This window comes from Excalfactoria chinensis, chromosome 9, assembly GCF_039878825.1.
Source record: "Excalfactoria chinensis isolate bCotChi1 chromosome 9, bCotChi1.hap2, whole genome shotgun sequence".
Classification (NCBI taxonomy): Eukaryota; Metazoa; Chordata; class Aves; order Galliformes; family Phasianidae; genus Excalfactoria; species Excalfactoria chinensis.
Window position 1 is genome coordinate 437,697 of NC_092833.1, and position 14,993 is coordinate 452,689.

Genomic DNA, 14,993 nt, shown 5'->3' on the forward strand with positions numbered 1-14,993 from the left:
ATCAATATATTCATGTTCTTTTTCGTCCTTAGCAAAAATGATTTATTAAACAGTCGGAAATAACCATATTAGGAGCAATACTAGAGAAATGCTCTTGAAATGTCGTGTCGTTAAGGATGTGGACATTGTTTGAAGAGACCTGAAAGGTTGAGTTAATTCTCTTGTGGAGCTCTAATCCTTAGGAACATTCTGCAAATAGAAGCAGCTGTTGCCTCAAACAAGAAGGGCAGCTCTGGTTTGCAGCTTGGGACTCGCCAGCTCTCCCTGACCTGCTGGTGCTGCTCACACCAGGCAGGCAGTGGAGTTGGCTCCAGCTCGCTGTGCTGAGTGCTCCCAGGCTCCCATGGAAATACCCAGTCTGGAAAAAGCAGCTGTGATTTGTTCCTCGTTTGGCACAGCTGGTTTCTAGTGATGGGCCATCCCGTGCTGTGTATTGGAGCACACATAAATCCTGGATGGTGACACATTTTATAAGGTGGAATTAATGAAACATATTCTTTCATAAAAGTAATTGAACTTAGAAGGCTCTTGTGACTATAAATTCTGTGGGGGCTGAAACCAGCTGGTTGGAGGACGGCTTTGTAACTTGCTAAGAATGTGAAATTACAGCTCCAGATGTTATTCCTGAGGCAGGTAGGCAGCCCAGCCCTGTGCAGCCGTGGCTTTAATGGCTGCTAGAAGTAAATGTGCTTGAGCTGCTTGCACATGGATGCTGCCATGTTCCATGTAGGGTTCTGCTGGACCACATGGCCCCCCTTTAGGGAAAAAGGTGATTCTCTTCCTACCTGCTATTGGTTTAGATGATATTGAGCCTGGAGAAAAACTGAGCAACAGGGAAAGTGGCCCTCACCTCACCTTCCTCCTCTGCAGATCTGTGGGTGGCTTTTCTGTTCCTCACTTGTTTCTGTCTCTTCTTCCTCCTCCTCTGCCTCAATAAAGACTTTGCTTTCAAAGTGTTTACTTGCAGCTAATCTGCTGTGTGTAAATGGTTTCATCTGAGCAGTTTGAGTTACCTCTTTGGCTTTCCTTGGCCGCAGAAGTATCTGGTGAATCCAAACCCAACATTCTCTCTGTTGTAGATCTCATAGGTGCTGATGGAAGTGGTGCACGCCCTGCCGCTGTCTATAATTCATGCAGTGACTCAGTGCAGTGCACTTTCAATGCTGTTGCTTGTGAATTATGCATGCAAAAGGAAAATGCCATGTTGTTTGAGGCTGTACCACTCATCCAGTGGCAGGGAGCCTCTGCAGCTCCTGTGTGTTCCTCAGCTTCAGCTGGGTTTGACTTGAGTGAAGTTACTCAGTGCTGTTTTTCTTTGCGCCTGCACGTTGGCATTGCTGCCCATCATGGTTCCTGGAAAGGCTGTTGCCAGGTTGCCTGGCAGACACTGGAGCTGCTGTGGTGATCTCTGGGTGTTGCAGCTTGACTTCAGTGCTGTTTTGCCTGCTCTGTTGCTGCAGGGTGTTTCCTGCTGGTCTGCATCCTCCAGCCACCTCCTGCAGCTCCTGGAGCTTCCAGGGTCACTTTAAAAGCATTTGGACTCGAGTACAGTAATTAATATTGATGTTGTCATCTACTCCGTTTTGCTAATCACCAGTTTTCCCCTCAATACATCTGATCATTCTGCTTCCCTTGTGCACATACAGTGTCTTCAAATACAGGATCCTAACTGCCATGTGCAATACCAGTCTGGAAGGGAGGGAAAAAGAAGGAAGAAAAGAAGAAATGCAACCAAAATAGATGATGGTGTCCTACAGTGTTTTGGTTTTTTTTCACACAGGATCCAGTTTATGGAAAAGGGAAACTTGGAGAAATTCAAGGTCTCATCTTGGGAATGCTGGACACATTTAACTATGAACAAGTAAGTTACATGTGCTTCTGCTCTATCCACTGTTTGTTACAGGCATTATTTGTAGCTATCCAGCTTACTACTCTCTCATTTGCTGTTTTTCACTGCAGAGCAAAGTAAATGGCCATGCAAGTGATTTATATTTGTGTGATCTGGGGAATGAGTCTGTGTTGCTCACCAACAGATTGCAAATGAAGGGACTGACAGATACGTGGTGATGTGAACATCTCTGTAGTTGAATTCTGTGTTAAATGTACTGGAAGCATCAACACCCGCATTTTCTCCAGCTTATCCTGCAGATAGGGATACAAAGTGCCTTTTAAATTAATCTGTAAGATGGGAAATAGGTTTATTGTAGGGGACTGAAGATATAAAGGGGTGGTCTGTGTGTTCTTTAGGGGGTCTGCCCTGAGCAGCACATGCTCTCTGTTCAGTCAGTGCCTGGTGTAGGCTGCACATTGTATCTGAACCAGGCCATTCCCTTTGATTATTGCCTTCCCAAGGAACCACCAGTGCAACCTCTGAAGTCTTTTCAGTGTTGCTGTAATGGAGCATGAACACATCACAGACCAGGTATCCCTGATCTCTATTTTGTTGCTGCCTATGAATCACTGACGGCTCAAAACTAAGGGTGTTTTGCTGTTGGTTCTTCAGAAATGGAGATCTCAGAGTCAGCAGATGGGATTCGCTTTTTTTTGTTTGTTTTTGCATTCTAATTGTGACAGTGTATTTGGGCTCTGATTTTTATCTGTGCATTGCTAACAAAGTAGGGGTTCTATGCAGTGATTTACCAGGTAAAGAGGAAAAAGAGAGGTCTGGTAGGGAAGATGACAAGCTGAGCCTGTTCTCCCACATCTCTTTTAACTGCTCTTGGACAAAAATCAATAAAGCACTTATCTATCCATTTAAGAGTGAAGAGGTATTGTCTGCATTAACATGTGATAAAAGGCTAAGTGTTCTGAAGGCAGCAGCTGCAAAACATGTGAGGAGAAGCAATTTGTGTGGCTGGTTTTGTTCTTAGCAATCCTCATTGTGAAGAATTGGAGAGTATGGAGCTTTCACACTAAGGAGATGACAAAATGACCTCTGTATATTGTCTTCCATGCAGACCCTTTTAGAGACGACCACGAACCTTCTAAACCATGATCTCCACTGGTCCCTGTGTAACCTAAGAGCTTCTGTCACTAGAGGGCTTACCCCAAAGCAGGATTACTGCTGCATTTGTCTACAGCAGTACAAAAGGAGGCAAGAAAGCGCAGATGAAATCATCGTTTTCAGGTAAAGTGAGGCATAGAGTCACAGGTGAGATGATTAGCTTAAAAAATATGACCACAGAAGTATTCCTGTGAGCACAACCCCTGCACTGTACGTGGGTTGGCAGGCAGACTGCTCAGCCAGCCTTCTTTGCATGCAGCCAGCTCTGCCTCAGCTGAAAGGAATTCCCTTGCAGTTTTGGGAGAGCAGTGCAGAAAGCTGTGGGCTCCCCTGTCATTTAACCTGGCAGTGCATGTGTTAGCAGAAGGTGATTCCCTGCTGTACACAGGCAGCACAGTCCTAGTCGATATCCATAACTGCCTGTGTGCCCTTACTGAACTATGGCAGGAACACTTTATAGAGAGCTTCATAAAACATAAATGATCTGGAAACTGGCTGCAGCGAGTAAAAGGAGGGGTGTAAAATGAAGTGTTCTGCTGCTAGCTGATGTACTGCTTGTTCCATCTCAAGTACAGAGCATTGTGCTGGGGAGGGCTGAGCCTACAGGTGTCCACTGGGTCCCAAGAAGTGGTTTTATTTGCCTTGTATTTGTACACCTCAGATTGATGGTATACCTGACTATGTGCTCTGGCATCACTGATATTCCTATCTGTGGCCAGGCAGCTGTAAAATGTAGGATGGCTTTTACCTTAGTAGAGAGATCTGCAGCTGCATCAACAAGTGGGCATTTGCTGCTGTTCTTTTGAGTAAGTCTAGAGGTCCTGCAGGGCAGCGTGCAGGTATGAAGTGAGCATGCATGCTGCTGATGTGAGGTTACCAATAAGCAGCCTTGGTTCCCATTAGCCATAGCTTTTCTCTCTGAAGCGCAGTGCTGTCAGGCTGCAGTGCTCTGCTTTCAAGCACCTCACAGATTTATCTTCTCACCTTTACAGCTGCGGCCACTTATACCATTCCCTGTGCCTGCTGAGTAAGGAATGCGGGGCAGTAAGCAAAGATGCGATGCAGTGGATGTGCTATAAATGCAACTCGAGCAACAAGGGAGGAAAACTGAGTGAGAACTTCTCAGAGCTGAAAAAAGGAAGCGGAACCTCCTTGGCACAGGTGAGGTTCCTCATGTGATTGCTCTCCAAATTAACTTAGAGAAGTGCTACATTGCTGTGTTCTTATGTCTTACTCTGCTTCCAGAGAAGCCTGTGATCAGTAAGTGTCCAACAGCATTGGCAGGTAGTGTGCCACATTGGTGGGTGTCACTTAGTTTTGGTGTGGGTATACAAGAAATGGAAATGTGTTCATCCAGAACTGCTAGCCAGGGTGAAGCAGAGCTGATACCTGCCTGAAGAAACTCATTTGTTAGAGACTGAGGTGGGTGAGCAGGAACAGTTCCTTTTGAACTGTATTTAGCTGTGTTTTATGTAAAACATGTAGTAGAAGTTGGTGCATTCGTTGTGGCTGGGCCATTGAACCTCTGCTCTGCCCCGCTGCTGGGCAGCCTGGCTCTGGGTGAGAGATGCTAGCACAGTGTTTAAAGAAGCTTGCATGTAGTCAGGCCTGCTGCAGTTGTATCTGAGCAAAGCATGTCGGGGATTGAGCAAAATCCCATCTTTGGGATGTCTTCAGGAATTCTGAATGGGATGTCCCATGTCCCAGAGCTCACTGGGGAGGGTTTGTTCCTATATGCCTCTCAGTGCTTTGGGTATTTGTCACCACCCCGATGGCATGCAAAGCAATGCATTTCCACTTCTGAAAGCCAAGTCATTCGATCTGGGAGTTCATCCTTATAGAAGTACTTCCATTTTCTTATAACAGATTATTTCAATTTCTGCCAAATCAGTTCTGATCAGAAGATAGCTAACAGCATTAGTCAACTCCCATCAGCTTCTTTATTAACCATAAAAGAAGCTTCCTGTTTGAAGAGAGGCTTAGGGGAGAAGTAACCTCTGAGGAATGTGTGGAGCACGAGGCAAGCTTTGCAGTCAAACTGTGTTAGTTTCTTAGATGGTGACAGGAGAAAGGATTGTATTTGTATGTAGCTCACTCTGAAAGTAATGCCTCCTATTTATTTCCACGGAGACTACAACAGATCCGAAAAGCACAGTAACACTATTTAACAGAGCAAATTCTCAGCTACAAAACACTACTTTTCAACCTAGTCAACACCATTAGTATATTTGCCAGTGATGAACAAGAGCTGTATGCCCTGTTGCTGGCTCTGAATTTGGGTAGAATCACAGCATCTCTGGAGTTTACCCTCTAAGCTTTTGCTCTGAAGGAGTGTGTGTGAATGGGTGTGACAGGTTTAACTTTAAAAGCTAAAGACAGCATTCAGTACTGAAGACACATGAGTCAGTGAAATGCCTGGCACCTTATAGCAGTGCCTTACAGCTTAGTTATCATTGGGGTTCTCTCAAGCCCTTTGTCCTCCCTTCAATACTGGTCTGGGCATCCTTGCAGTGAACGGAGTGGAAAATAATCCAGATGATGTAGGAGTTGTTGGGGCAGGGAGAGGATCTGTCTGCAGCAGTGAGGGACTGGGTGGCACTCAGGGCTTAATGGGAGCTGTATGGAGAGACTGGATGGGGAAGGAAAGGGCTACACAGATCATGTAGTGCTGGCTGGAGAATGTCTGCCAGCTGATCTGAGTGCTGGGTGCTGCCCTGCTGGCTCAGCCATGAGCTCTTGGCAGAGACAGCCCCACTCCCTGCAGAGCTCAGCTCTGACCCCTCAGAGCCCTCTCACTGCTTCAGGCTCCCACCTGCCCCCCTGGCGATTTCAAATACAGTATTTAATGGATGGGTTTGCATGTGATTCAGCTGCTGTGCAGTCAGATCTTCAAAAAAACTGAGTGAGGCTGTAACCTCTTGCTTTTCCAGGAGGTTCATTTGCTTAACCATCAGTAGTGTTAATGAACCCTGAGGTAAGGATCAGCCTGGCCAGGGAATTGCAGATCTGCTTGTTCTGGAGGAGTGGAGGAGATGTGTTTTCCTAGGACCAAAAGCAGGAGGTGAGCAGCCTGGGATACAGAGCTCTTTCTGGAGGCAACGCTGTGGGGTTTGGGTGCACACAGCCTCACATGAATTCAAGCAGAGGTTCTTAGAGAAGCTGGGTGTGGAAACAGCAAAGCTTGGCTGCACACAGTCCCCATGCTCATCCTGACATGGCACTGATGTGTGCAGAACACTGTGGGTCTGTTCACCAGGTGCCTCCGTGGCCTGGGGGATATAATGCAGGGTGTAGAGGTGGGAGGAGCAGACAAACAAAGGGACTGAAGCAAAGGGTCTCTTGGGGTTTCCACCTTCAGCCACATTCAGGTGTCCCTGTGGTGCTCAGTCAGAGCCCAGGAGAGCACAGTCACAACTCCGTGCTGCGGCTCAGGGTGCTGTAAGGATGGAGTGATTGAGTGCTTCATTTACCACTGGTTTTGTTGGGCCTTTTCATGTTGCAGCTCTCTGGTGAAGGGCTGCTCTGTGCTCCCATCAGGCAGGCCCAGCCCTGTGCTGCTTACACCATCCTCACCTCCACATCTGGCATCTCTGCAAGCAATTTGAATGAACAGAGAACCCCTGAAGGATGCTGTGCTATCTCCTGTAGATCCCAACCCAAGCCCCGCATTCCCCACACCCTGCAGAGCCAGCTTGGAGCTGCTGGGATGTTATGCATGCAGATCCATGGGGAGGCTGCTGCTTTGCAACTGCTTTGAACACTGAAAGTGTTGTCTGTCCCTCGGTACAATATAATGCTGTTTTTTCCACAGTGAAATCTTCACTTTAGATATTTACGTTCTTAGCAAGCCTTGAATTAGGAATAGAATCATACTGAGAAATGCCACTGAGCATCTGGAGTGCATTTCATAGTACCAGTTCTGCTCTGTTGAAACAAAGACTGTCAGTTTGAATTCTGTGATGCTGCTGAGATTTAGATGTGAAACGACAGCCCAGCAGACAGTGCTCTCTGTGCCTCTGCTTTGTATGTGTGGCTTCTGGAGCAGTGCCTTGGAAGTGGAGGGGGTGGAGAGGTGCCACGGACCAGCACTGACGTTGCTGAAGTGGGTGAGAGCACCTGCTGAAAGTAGCCTTGCTCTAACACAGGGTTACGGCGTCAGGCTCTGCACAGGGAACAGCAAGAGGAGGCCAAAGGGGTTCTTTGCTTTATCTTCCTACTAGCAGTTTGTGCATTGTGTTATCACTGAGACCTTCTTGTCTTCCCCGGGGTGGTCTTCAGTGTCCACACTGAACATCTGCTCTGTTCTCCTCTCACATCCTTCCAAACATGAGTTTGTGTGTGAGGCAATTTCTATCATCTCTTTCCAACCTTCAGTTTTGCCTGGTAATGTTTGATGTTAACTGAGGCACGTTAGGGAAAAGCAGTCACTGCTTCTGCCTACTTAGGTGAGCGTAGTAGTCTTAGTGTCTTAGTCATCACTCTTCAAAACTGAATGGCGTTGTTGTGAGATGGTTTGTTTTCACCTACATGTATCAGGGAGAGGAGCACAGTCTTGGTTCTGTAAATGGTTCTTGGTTCTGTAAATACAGCAGAAAACTGCCGTGAAACCCTACAAGATGCAGTGGTTTGTTGGACCTCCTGAGGTTCACCTGGGCCCACTGCTCAGCCTGCCCATGTTGCTCTGAATGGCATCCCATCCCTTGGGTATTGCTGACTGCACCACGCAGCTCAGTGTCATCCACCAACTGCTGAGGATGCACGCTATCCCACCGTTGATGGCGCTGATGAAGATATTAAACAGCACCGGTAAAACATATTCCTGTGGTTGAATGAAAATCCCTCTGTTTGAACAAAACATTTCAAATCTATGAGGATCTGTAAAACAGACACAGAAACGCAGTGACAGATGCTGGGCTGCTGCAGCCTGTTGCTACTCTCACGAACTGCACAGTCCCTGCTGCCAATAGCTGTGTGGTGTAGCACTGCCTGACAGTGGTCTATCTGTTCTCCCAGGGACCAGCACACATCGCTGCGTGTCCGCAGTGTGAAATTGCAGCTCTCAGTCTCTCTTTGTGGATCTGCCTGGGAGAATGAGCAGGAAAGGAACTGTGTGACTTCCATCTGCTCACAGGGGCTGGGAGCCAGCATGCTGCATGGCTTAGAGCTCCATGGCACTGCAGGAACCCTGCCCTGGAGTGCTCTGCTGCTGCTGCTGCTGGGAGGTGGCTGCTGGTCCCTGCTGTGATTTCTGCCTGCTTCAAGCTGAGAAATGACCAAAAAGCAAAGGGTCAGGAAGGATGTGTAGGGCTCTCCCTTCTCCTGGTGTCCCCTTTTGAAGGCAGGGAAAAAAATAAGTAGTAGCTGAATGTGGATTCAGTTTGAAGTCACTGGGTGGGAGGGGTATGAGAGGGAATCAGCTGGGTTGGTGGCTGCAGAGGTGCAGGTGGTAGGTGAGCATCTCCCCACAAATCCCTTGAACAGAGAGCTGCAGTCTCCACGCCCATCTCCCTCCCCACAGCTCTCATCCTTTTCGTTGCACAGTGAAAAGATCCCCTTTTGTTGCTATGTCTGTGAACTGAGCACAGAAAGGCCTGGGTAGCTGCAGCTGAGGTTCTAGCACCAGTGTTGTTCTTAAATGCATCATAAACTTCAGTAGCATTGGACTCAGAAGCTGTGGTGGGGGCAAGCAGCAGAAGATTCTGCTTGGTTCTTGGTAAGGTTTAGCAGCTTACATTCTACTCCTGCCAGAAGCTTACTGATATCAGTGAACCTTCCTTCTGCATCTCCTTACCTTCCCTCTCTCTGCCTGCAGTCCTGGCACTGAGAGAGCACTGCAGCCCCTCAGCCTTCTGTCCTTAGCTGTGGTGGGAAGCTGCTCATCAGCCTCCTCAGCTCATGCTTAGAAAATGAACTAGTTGTCTCCTGCTGCTGCCTCTGTAACCTTGGGCTCAGGCACAGACCTGGGATGAGCTCCAGCCCGGCCTGGCAGACCGTGTGTGTGTGGATGAAGCGTGTGCTGCCATGCTTCCCTTGCTAAGTGACAAATAAATACCATCTGTGGGGCCATAGCATCCAGTGAGGTTGCTGTTGTTGGGGTTGCATGGTTGTTGTTTTTTTTTAATCTAATTAACCCCAAACAGCATTATGGCTCCTTTGGCTGAGAGCAGCAGCAGTGGTGCAAAAGGGAATGTTCCAGCAGTGCCCAGCATTGAGTGTGAGCTGCTGCTGCATTGAGCTGAGGGAGAATGGGGACCAGGTGACGGGTGATGGGTAGGCCGTGTCCTGCACCAGGCACTTTGCTCTGCTGTACGTCTGCAGAGGTTGGTGGTGGCACATTTTTGTTGTATGGGGGATTTCCTGATGTTTTCTGCAGATTTTGTAACGTTGGCTGTGGGTCAGACCGCCCAGAGGTGCAGTGAGGATGTGGCTGGAAATGGCTGCAAGGTGCTGACGGGTCCACAACTGATCCCACAGCAGCGGTTGCTGGAGCCCGGAGCTGTGCTGAAGGTGGGATGAGGAGCTGAGCGTGTTCTGCTAACGCCTGAGTGCTGATGCTGGACCCTGAGAGCCTCCGCAGAGCTCCGGAGTGAAAACATGCCTTCAGTGACACGGCTAAAAAAGGAAGAGGCCTGACAGCAGGAGTTTCCATGGCAACAGAAAGAATTGCCTGCAATATTTCAGCTCATCAGCCTGGAGAGCAGTCTGATTGATGGTTACATGCGCGTGGCAGAGAGATAACAGGAGAGGAGAGGCCAATTATATTGCATTTTCCTTGTCCTTGAATGCCTGTGGCCACAGCAATTGTGGAGGGCAGCTTTTCCGCTTTCTCTTGTTGATTTTATGTTTTTTGGTGCTTTTTCCTCCACGTGAGGATGACCCACACGTCCCTTGGAAGTGCTGCACAACCTGTCAGCCGTGGGTATGCAACTCTCCCTATCACAGGCTCCTGGCCTGTGCACTGGGAATAGGAACACTCAGCTCCTTGATTGGTGATTAGCAGCAGTTATTTACAATATAGTGTCCTGCAGGGGGAGGAAATGAGTCTGAGCAGGTGCTCCTGGTGTGAGCTGTCTGCAGTCGGGGCATTCCTCAAATCGTTTGATGATCATCTCAAAAATGTACAGAGCTTCAAGAGTAACAAAACTATTCTTAGGCTTCAGGAGTCATGGAATCATAGAATGGTTGGGTTGGAAGGGACCTTACAGCCCACCCAGCCCCAGTCCCTGCCGTGGGCTGCCTGCCCCCCATCAGCTCAGGCTGCCCAGGGCCCCATCCAGCCCAGCCCTGAGCACCCCCAGGGATGGGGCAGCCACACTTCTCTGGGCAGCAGTGCCAGGGCATCATCACCCTCTCAGTAAACAATTCCATTCTCACAGCTAACCTGAATTTCTTGCCTTTGAAAGCCAATTCTTCCTTGTCCTCGCACTATTAGTGTAAAACCTCAGTCTCCCTCCTGCTCTTGAAGCACTGGAAGGCTGCAGTGAGATCTTGCTAGAGCCTTCTCTTCTCCAAGCTAAACAGCCCGAGCTCCCTCAGCCTTTCCTCATAAGAGAGCTGCTCCAGCCATCTTGGCGGGTTCCTCTGGACCTGATTCAACAGCTCCACGTCCTTCCTGTGCTGGGACCCCAGGCCTGGATGCAGTCAGTACTGCAGGTGGGGTCTCACAAGGGCAGAGCAGAGGGGGACAGTCCCCTCCCTGCCACTCCTCTGCTATCGCAGCCCAGGGTACTGTTGGTCTTCTGGGCTGTGAGAGCACACTTGGATGAGGCATTCCCAGATCTGAGTTCTGCTGACATCCAGGGACATTGAGACAGCAGTGATGCAGGATGCGGAGGGATGTGTCACCCAGGGAAGTCAAGGATGGTGCTGGCACTGACTGGTGGCTGTGTGCCCTCTAGTGTGTTGTGCTTTAGAGTCTGTCCACAATTAATGGGAGTCATTTTAGCTGAGCTTTGGAACGCGGCTGGGTGCTACAGCATCTGCCCCAGGGGAGAAATCCTCCTGGGGAGAAGGGCCTGGTGGCTGTAGGGCCTTCAACAGCCAGGGGGTGTTAAATTCAGCTTCGGTAAGCAGTCACTTGTAGGACTGCAGCACTTTGGGTTAATAGCCTTTGGGAAATGTGTTTGGGGGAAAATATTTAAGAATGAATCTTGAACATTCCCTTAAAAATAGATCCCCGAAGACGACAGATGCCAAATCGCTGCTCACGAGGGAGGCTGCTCTCCCTGGCTCCCATTGTAGTTCCTTGATGATGCTTTTGAAATAATCAAAATAGAAACATCGTGATGCAGTAAAATGGAACGAACTTGGGAGAATCTGTGCTTCTTTGTCATCCCTCCCTGGGATATTTAAATAATGCCTTTCAGAGGCATTGCTAATGCTTTGGCTGCAGATTGTGGCACCTGCATTTGCATTTCCATTACTCTTTACCTCCAGCTGTGTAGCAGCCCCAGTGCCACTGCAGTGACCGTGCCTGGCTGCTGGCTGGCTGGGCTCTCGTGGGATGTGGTTGTTTTTGTAACCTCCTTTTCCCCTTTATCAGACAGGGTCAGAGTCTGCATTGGATCCTCAGCAAATCCAGGCCTTTGACCAACTCTGCCGACTCAACCGTGGGACCTCCCGGGTACGTGCTGCCTGTTACCCTGTCAGCTTCAAGTTGGGGAAGGGTACTACTGTGCAAGCTGCCAGGCCAGATGTTAGAGCTGGCAGTGCGGGCTTTGGCTTTTCTATGCTGGCACTGTAGCGTGCATAGAGCTGGCTGCTTCCCAGCACAGCACACCTGCACTGCTGCCACAGCTGGGGGAATTCATGGGCAGCAAAGCAGCAGAAATGCCTCTGGCTCTGAGGCTGGGTCTGAAAAGCATATATATGGTGTGCAGCATTTCTCAGGCTCCTTTTAGGTTTGCTAATAGCCTTCCCTGCAGACACAGTATGGCTGGCATGCTCATAGAGGGGCCCCTCTGCAGTCCCCTGTGGCTTGTCCAAAGACAGCAACTCTCCCTCTGTCACCAACTTTTTTCCTTGTGCCTCTGTCCGTTCTGGCTGCACCTGTTGGCACTTTCAGTTCTCTCTGGGATTGTTTTTTCAATGATGGAATTTAAAAACAACCCCAAGATACCTGGAAAGTTGTTTAGTTCAGGATTGTTGTGCTGCGGAGTTCTGAGGTCACTGCATGCAGCACGGAGCTCTTCCTTCATGCGTTAAGGCTTTTCTCTTTGCAGCAGGGAGATTATGACCCCACGTGAGCTCTCTCTGTCTCTCTGCACCTTACATGAGTGCCCCTGGGCAGTCTGTCCTGGCTGCAGGTGGTGACCTGTCTGCATTTTGTCTTGCAGTTAGCTCTCCTGACTGAACTGTCCCGTGCCCACGGTGGGGAGAAGCATGGGCTGCTCAGTGTTTCCCATGGGGATTCTGCTGCCAGCAGCGTCTTCCAGAATGAGACCTTCCAGCTGCACCTGGCCCCTCCACCACTGATGGATGACTAGCGCTGCTGCCTGCACTCCTGCTGCTGGGATGCCTCCCCAGGACAATGCTGGGCTTCGTCCTCTGCCGCCATTCTCAGAACCCTTCATTCTATGCGGTCTTGCTGGGTGCTCACAGATCTGCAGCAGTGGGTGAGCTCCTGGCTATAGGGCAGCTGAGGGGCAGCGGGACTGAGTGCTGTGAAGTCAGAGGTCAGAGCCAAAGGTACTGAAGCACTGCAGCTGACCTGGAAGCTTGCAGCAGCACCTTTAACTGCCAAATAACTGCCAGTTCCACTCCACAGGAGGAGCATGCCCAGAGTCTGTGTGCTTCAAGGACACAGAAGCAGCTGTTTTTGCAGGTGGATGCCATGCCTCGCTCCCTCATGGCAGTTGTGGAGTTCGAGGGCAAAGAATGGGAAAAGCTGGAAAAAGCTGCAGATTGCAGAAAACTGTCTGTAGGTGAGGAAACTAATCTGGGTACAGTGCGTTCCTACAGATCTCCATTAAAAAGGCCCTTTGTTTGAAACTGGGTGCATGGAGCTGTGTGCGTGGGGAATCATTCAAGTCACTGAGGTTGAAAGACCACTATAATCATCTCTCCAACCATCAGCCCACCCCATCTTGCCCACTGCCCATGTCCCTCTATGCCATGGTTCTGGAACACCTCCAGGGACGGTGACCGCACCACGTCCCTGGGCAGCTGTGCCAGTGTCTCTCTGCTCTTTCTGAGAAGAAATTGTCCCTAATATTCAACCTGAGCCTCGCCTGGTGCAACCCTCTTGTCCTATCATTGTTACCTGGAAGGAGAGACTGAACCCCATCATGCCACAACCTCCTTCCAGAGAGTTGCGGAGAGTAATGGGGTCTCCCCCAAGCCTCCTCCAGGCTGAGCCATCCCAGTTACTGCTCAGCTGGTAGCAAAGGGGAAACCTGTGCAATGGGAGGGTGTTAAAAAAACAACCACTGCTGACAAAGCAGGAGACACATGCCTGCTGGGCAGCTCTGAGTTGTGCTTTTTGTTCTGCTGCAGCCCTGGCTGGCCCTAAGGGCACTGAGATGGTTCAGCAAAGTCTGAGAAGCTCTGCAGGCCCTTGGGGTGCTGCAAGGGGGAGAGGATCAGTGTGACTGGTTGCAGGCTGATGGTTGATAGTGTCTGACTACTAAACTCATCCTGCTGTTCCAAACCAGGCTGTGCCACAGGGCAAGGCTCGGTGTCTTTTTCTTGTGGCACCTTTATCTGAGCCAACCCATACAGCAGCAAACCACTAGCACTGGTGTATGTGTGTGGTCAGCTCTGGCTTGTGAAGCAGTGTGTTGCTGGTTTCATGATGCTGTGTCATTTCCCCTGTTTGTTCTGGCACTAGTGGTTAGGTGTGTTGAGATTCCAAGCGCTCAGGGTCCCAGCCACTGAGCTGCAAAGACACCTCCAGAATGCTGTTACCTGGGACCTTGGCGGCCTCTGTGCCAGCAGCAGGTAAGTGCTGATCCCCGCAGGGCTGCAAAAGCTCGGGTGGGCAGAGCACACACCAGGTTGGAGGAGTATGAGGCCGTGCTGCTGCCTCTGGGGAAAGGGAGCTGTGGTGCAGAGCTCACTGCTCTGGGAGCACCCTGCGGTGCGGTAAGTCAAGGGGCTACAGCCAGAGGAGTTCTTTTGGACATCAGCCTCGTTGGGCCGTGCCATCTGAAGCTGTTAAGTGACCTCTCCTGTGCTGGAAATCTGTTTCAGTGCAGCATGGAGAACATGCAGTTAGGACAAGGAGAAGTTCAGTTGTTTAGTATTTTATTAAAGAGGGAAATATACACGCCTCTCCCTGGCAGAGTGGAGCTGCTGGCTCAGGGCATCTCTTACAACACGACTGCGCGGTGTTTGTGCAAACAAAAGAAACCACGTTTCTGTGGAGCGTGTTTCTGAACCGGGGTGTGATGGAGCACAGTGAGAGCCCTGCCGCCATGCCGGCTGCTGGAACACCTCCACAACTCGCCCTGTCCCACACCAGGCTGCTCCTCTCGTGTTTTACCACAAGAAGGAAGAGGCAGCTTATTGTGCTTGACATCTGAACAAATCCTGGGTAGGAGACACTCACAGCTTGTGAATATTGCTAATTACTTACAGTTAATGTATCCTGACGACGGCGATATGAAACTGCGAGACCACAGGATCTTATGGGAAGTCTTGGTCATCAGTGGCCAAATCTGTTTCCTTGCACACACAGCAGGTGCCCTCCTGCCTGCAGAGCGAGGTGTGCTCTGCCCAGGGGTCCCGGTGCCCCTGTCTGTGCTTGGTGCCTGCAGTGGGTAAGGAGCTCCTGGCCTCAGAAACAGCCCTGCTGCTGCTGGGATGTGGCTCCAGGAAGAGCCTCCCCCTGGGCAGGAGGCTCAGACACCAGAGTGAGCATCTGCAGCTCTCCGCTCAGATTACAAGTGAGAGATTAAATATGAATAAATGCTGTAGGTTTATATATAATGCTTTCTTCTACCTTATGAAATGTGCCTCGGTGGTCAAAAGACGATAAAATGTTATTATA

The 14,993-nt window shown here is 49.8% G+C and overlaps 1 protein-coding gene across 1 annotated transcript in view; it reads left to right on the forward strand.

Moving 5' to 3' along the window:
* VPS8 (VPS8 subunit of CORVET complex) overlaps window positions 1-13,006 on the forward strand; it is a 60,825-nt gene extending 47,819 nt beyond the window's left edge. Inside the window, exons 42-46 of the mRNA XM_072344648.1 lie at window positions 1,781-1,861; window positions 2,958-3,127; window positions 3,997-4,165; window positions 11,547-11,627; window positions 12,340-13,006. Coding sequence (XP_072200749.1) covers window positions 1,781-1,861; window positions 2,958-3,127; window positions 3,997-4,165; window positions 11,547-11,627; window positions 12,340-12,489 — 651 coding nt within the window. The 3' untranslated portion in view covers window positions 12,490-13,006. The remainder of the gene's footprint in view (window positions 1-1,780; window positions 1,862-2,957; window positions 3,128-3,996; window positions 4,166-11,546; window positions 11,628-12,339) is intronic.
* The last annotated feature ends 1,987 nt before the right edge of the window (window positions 13,007-14,993 follow it).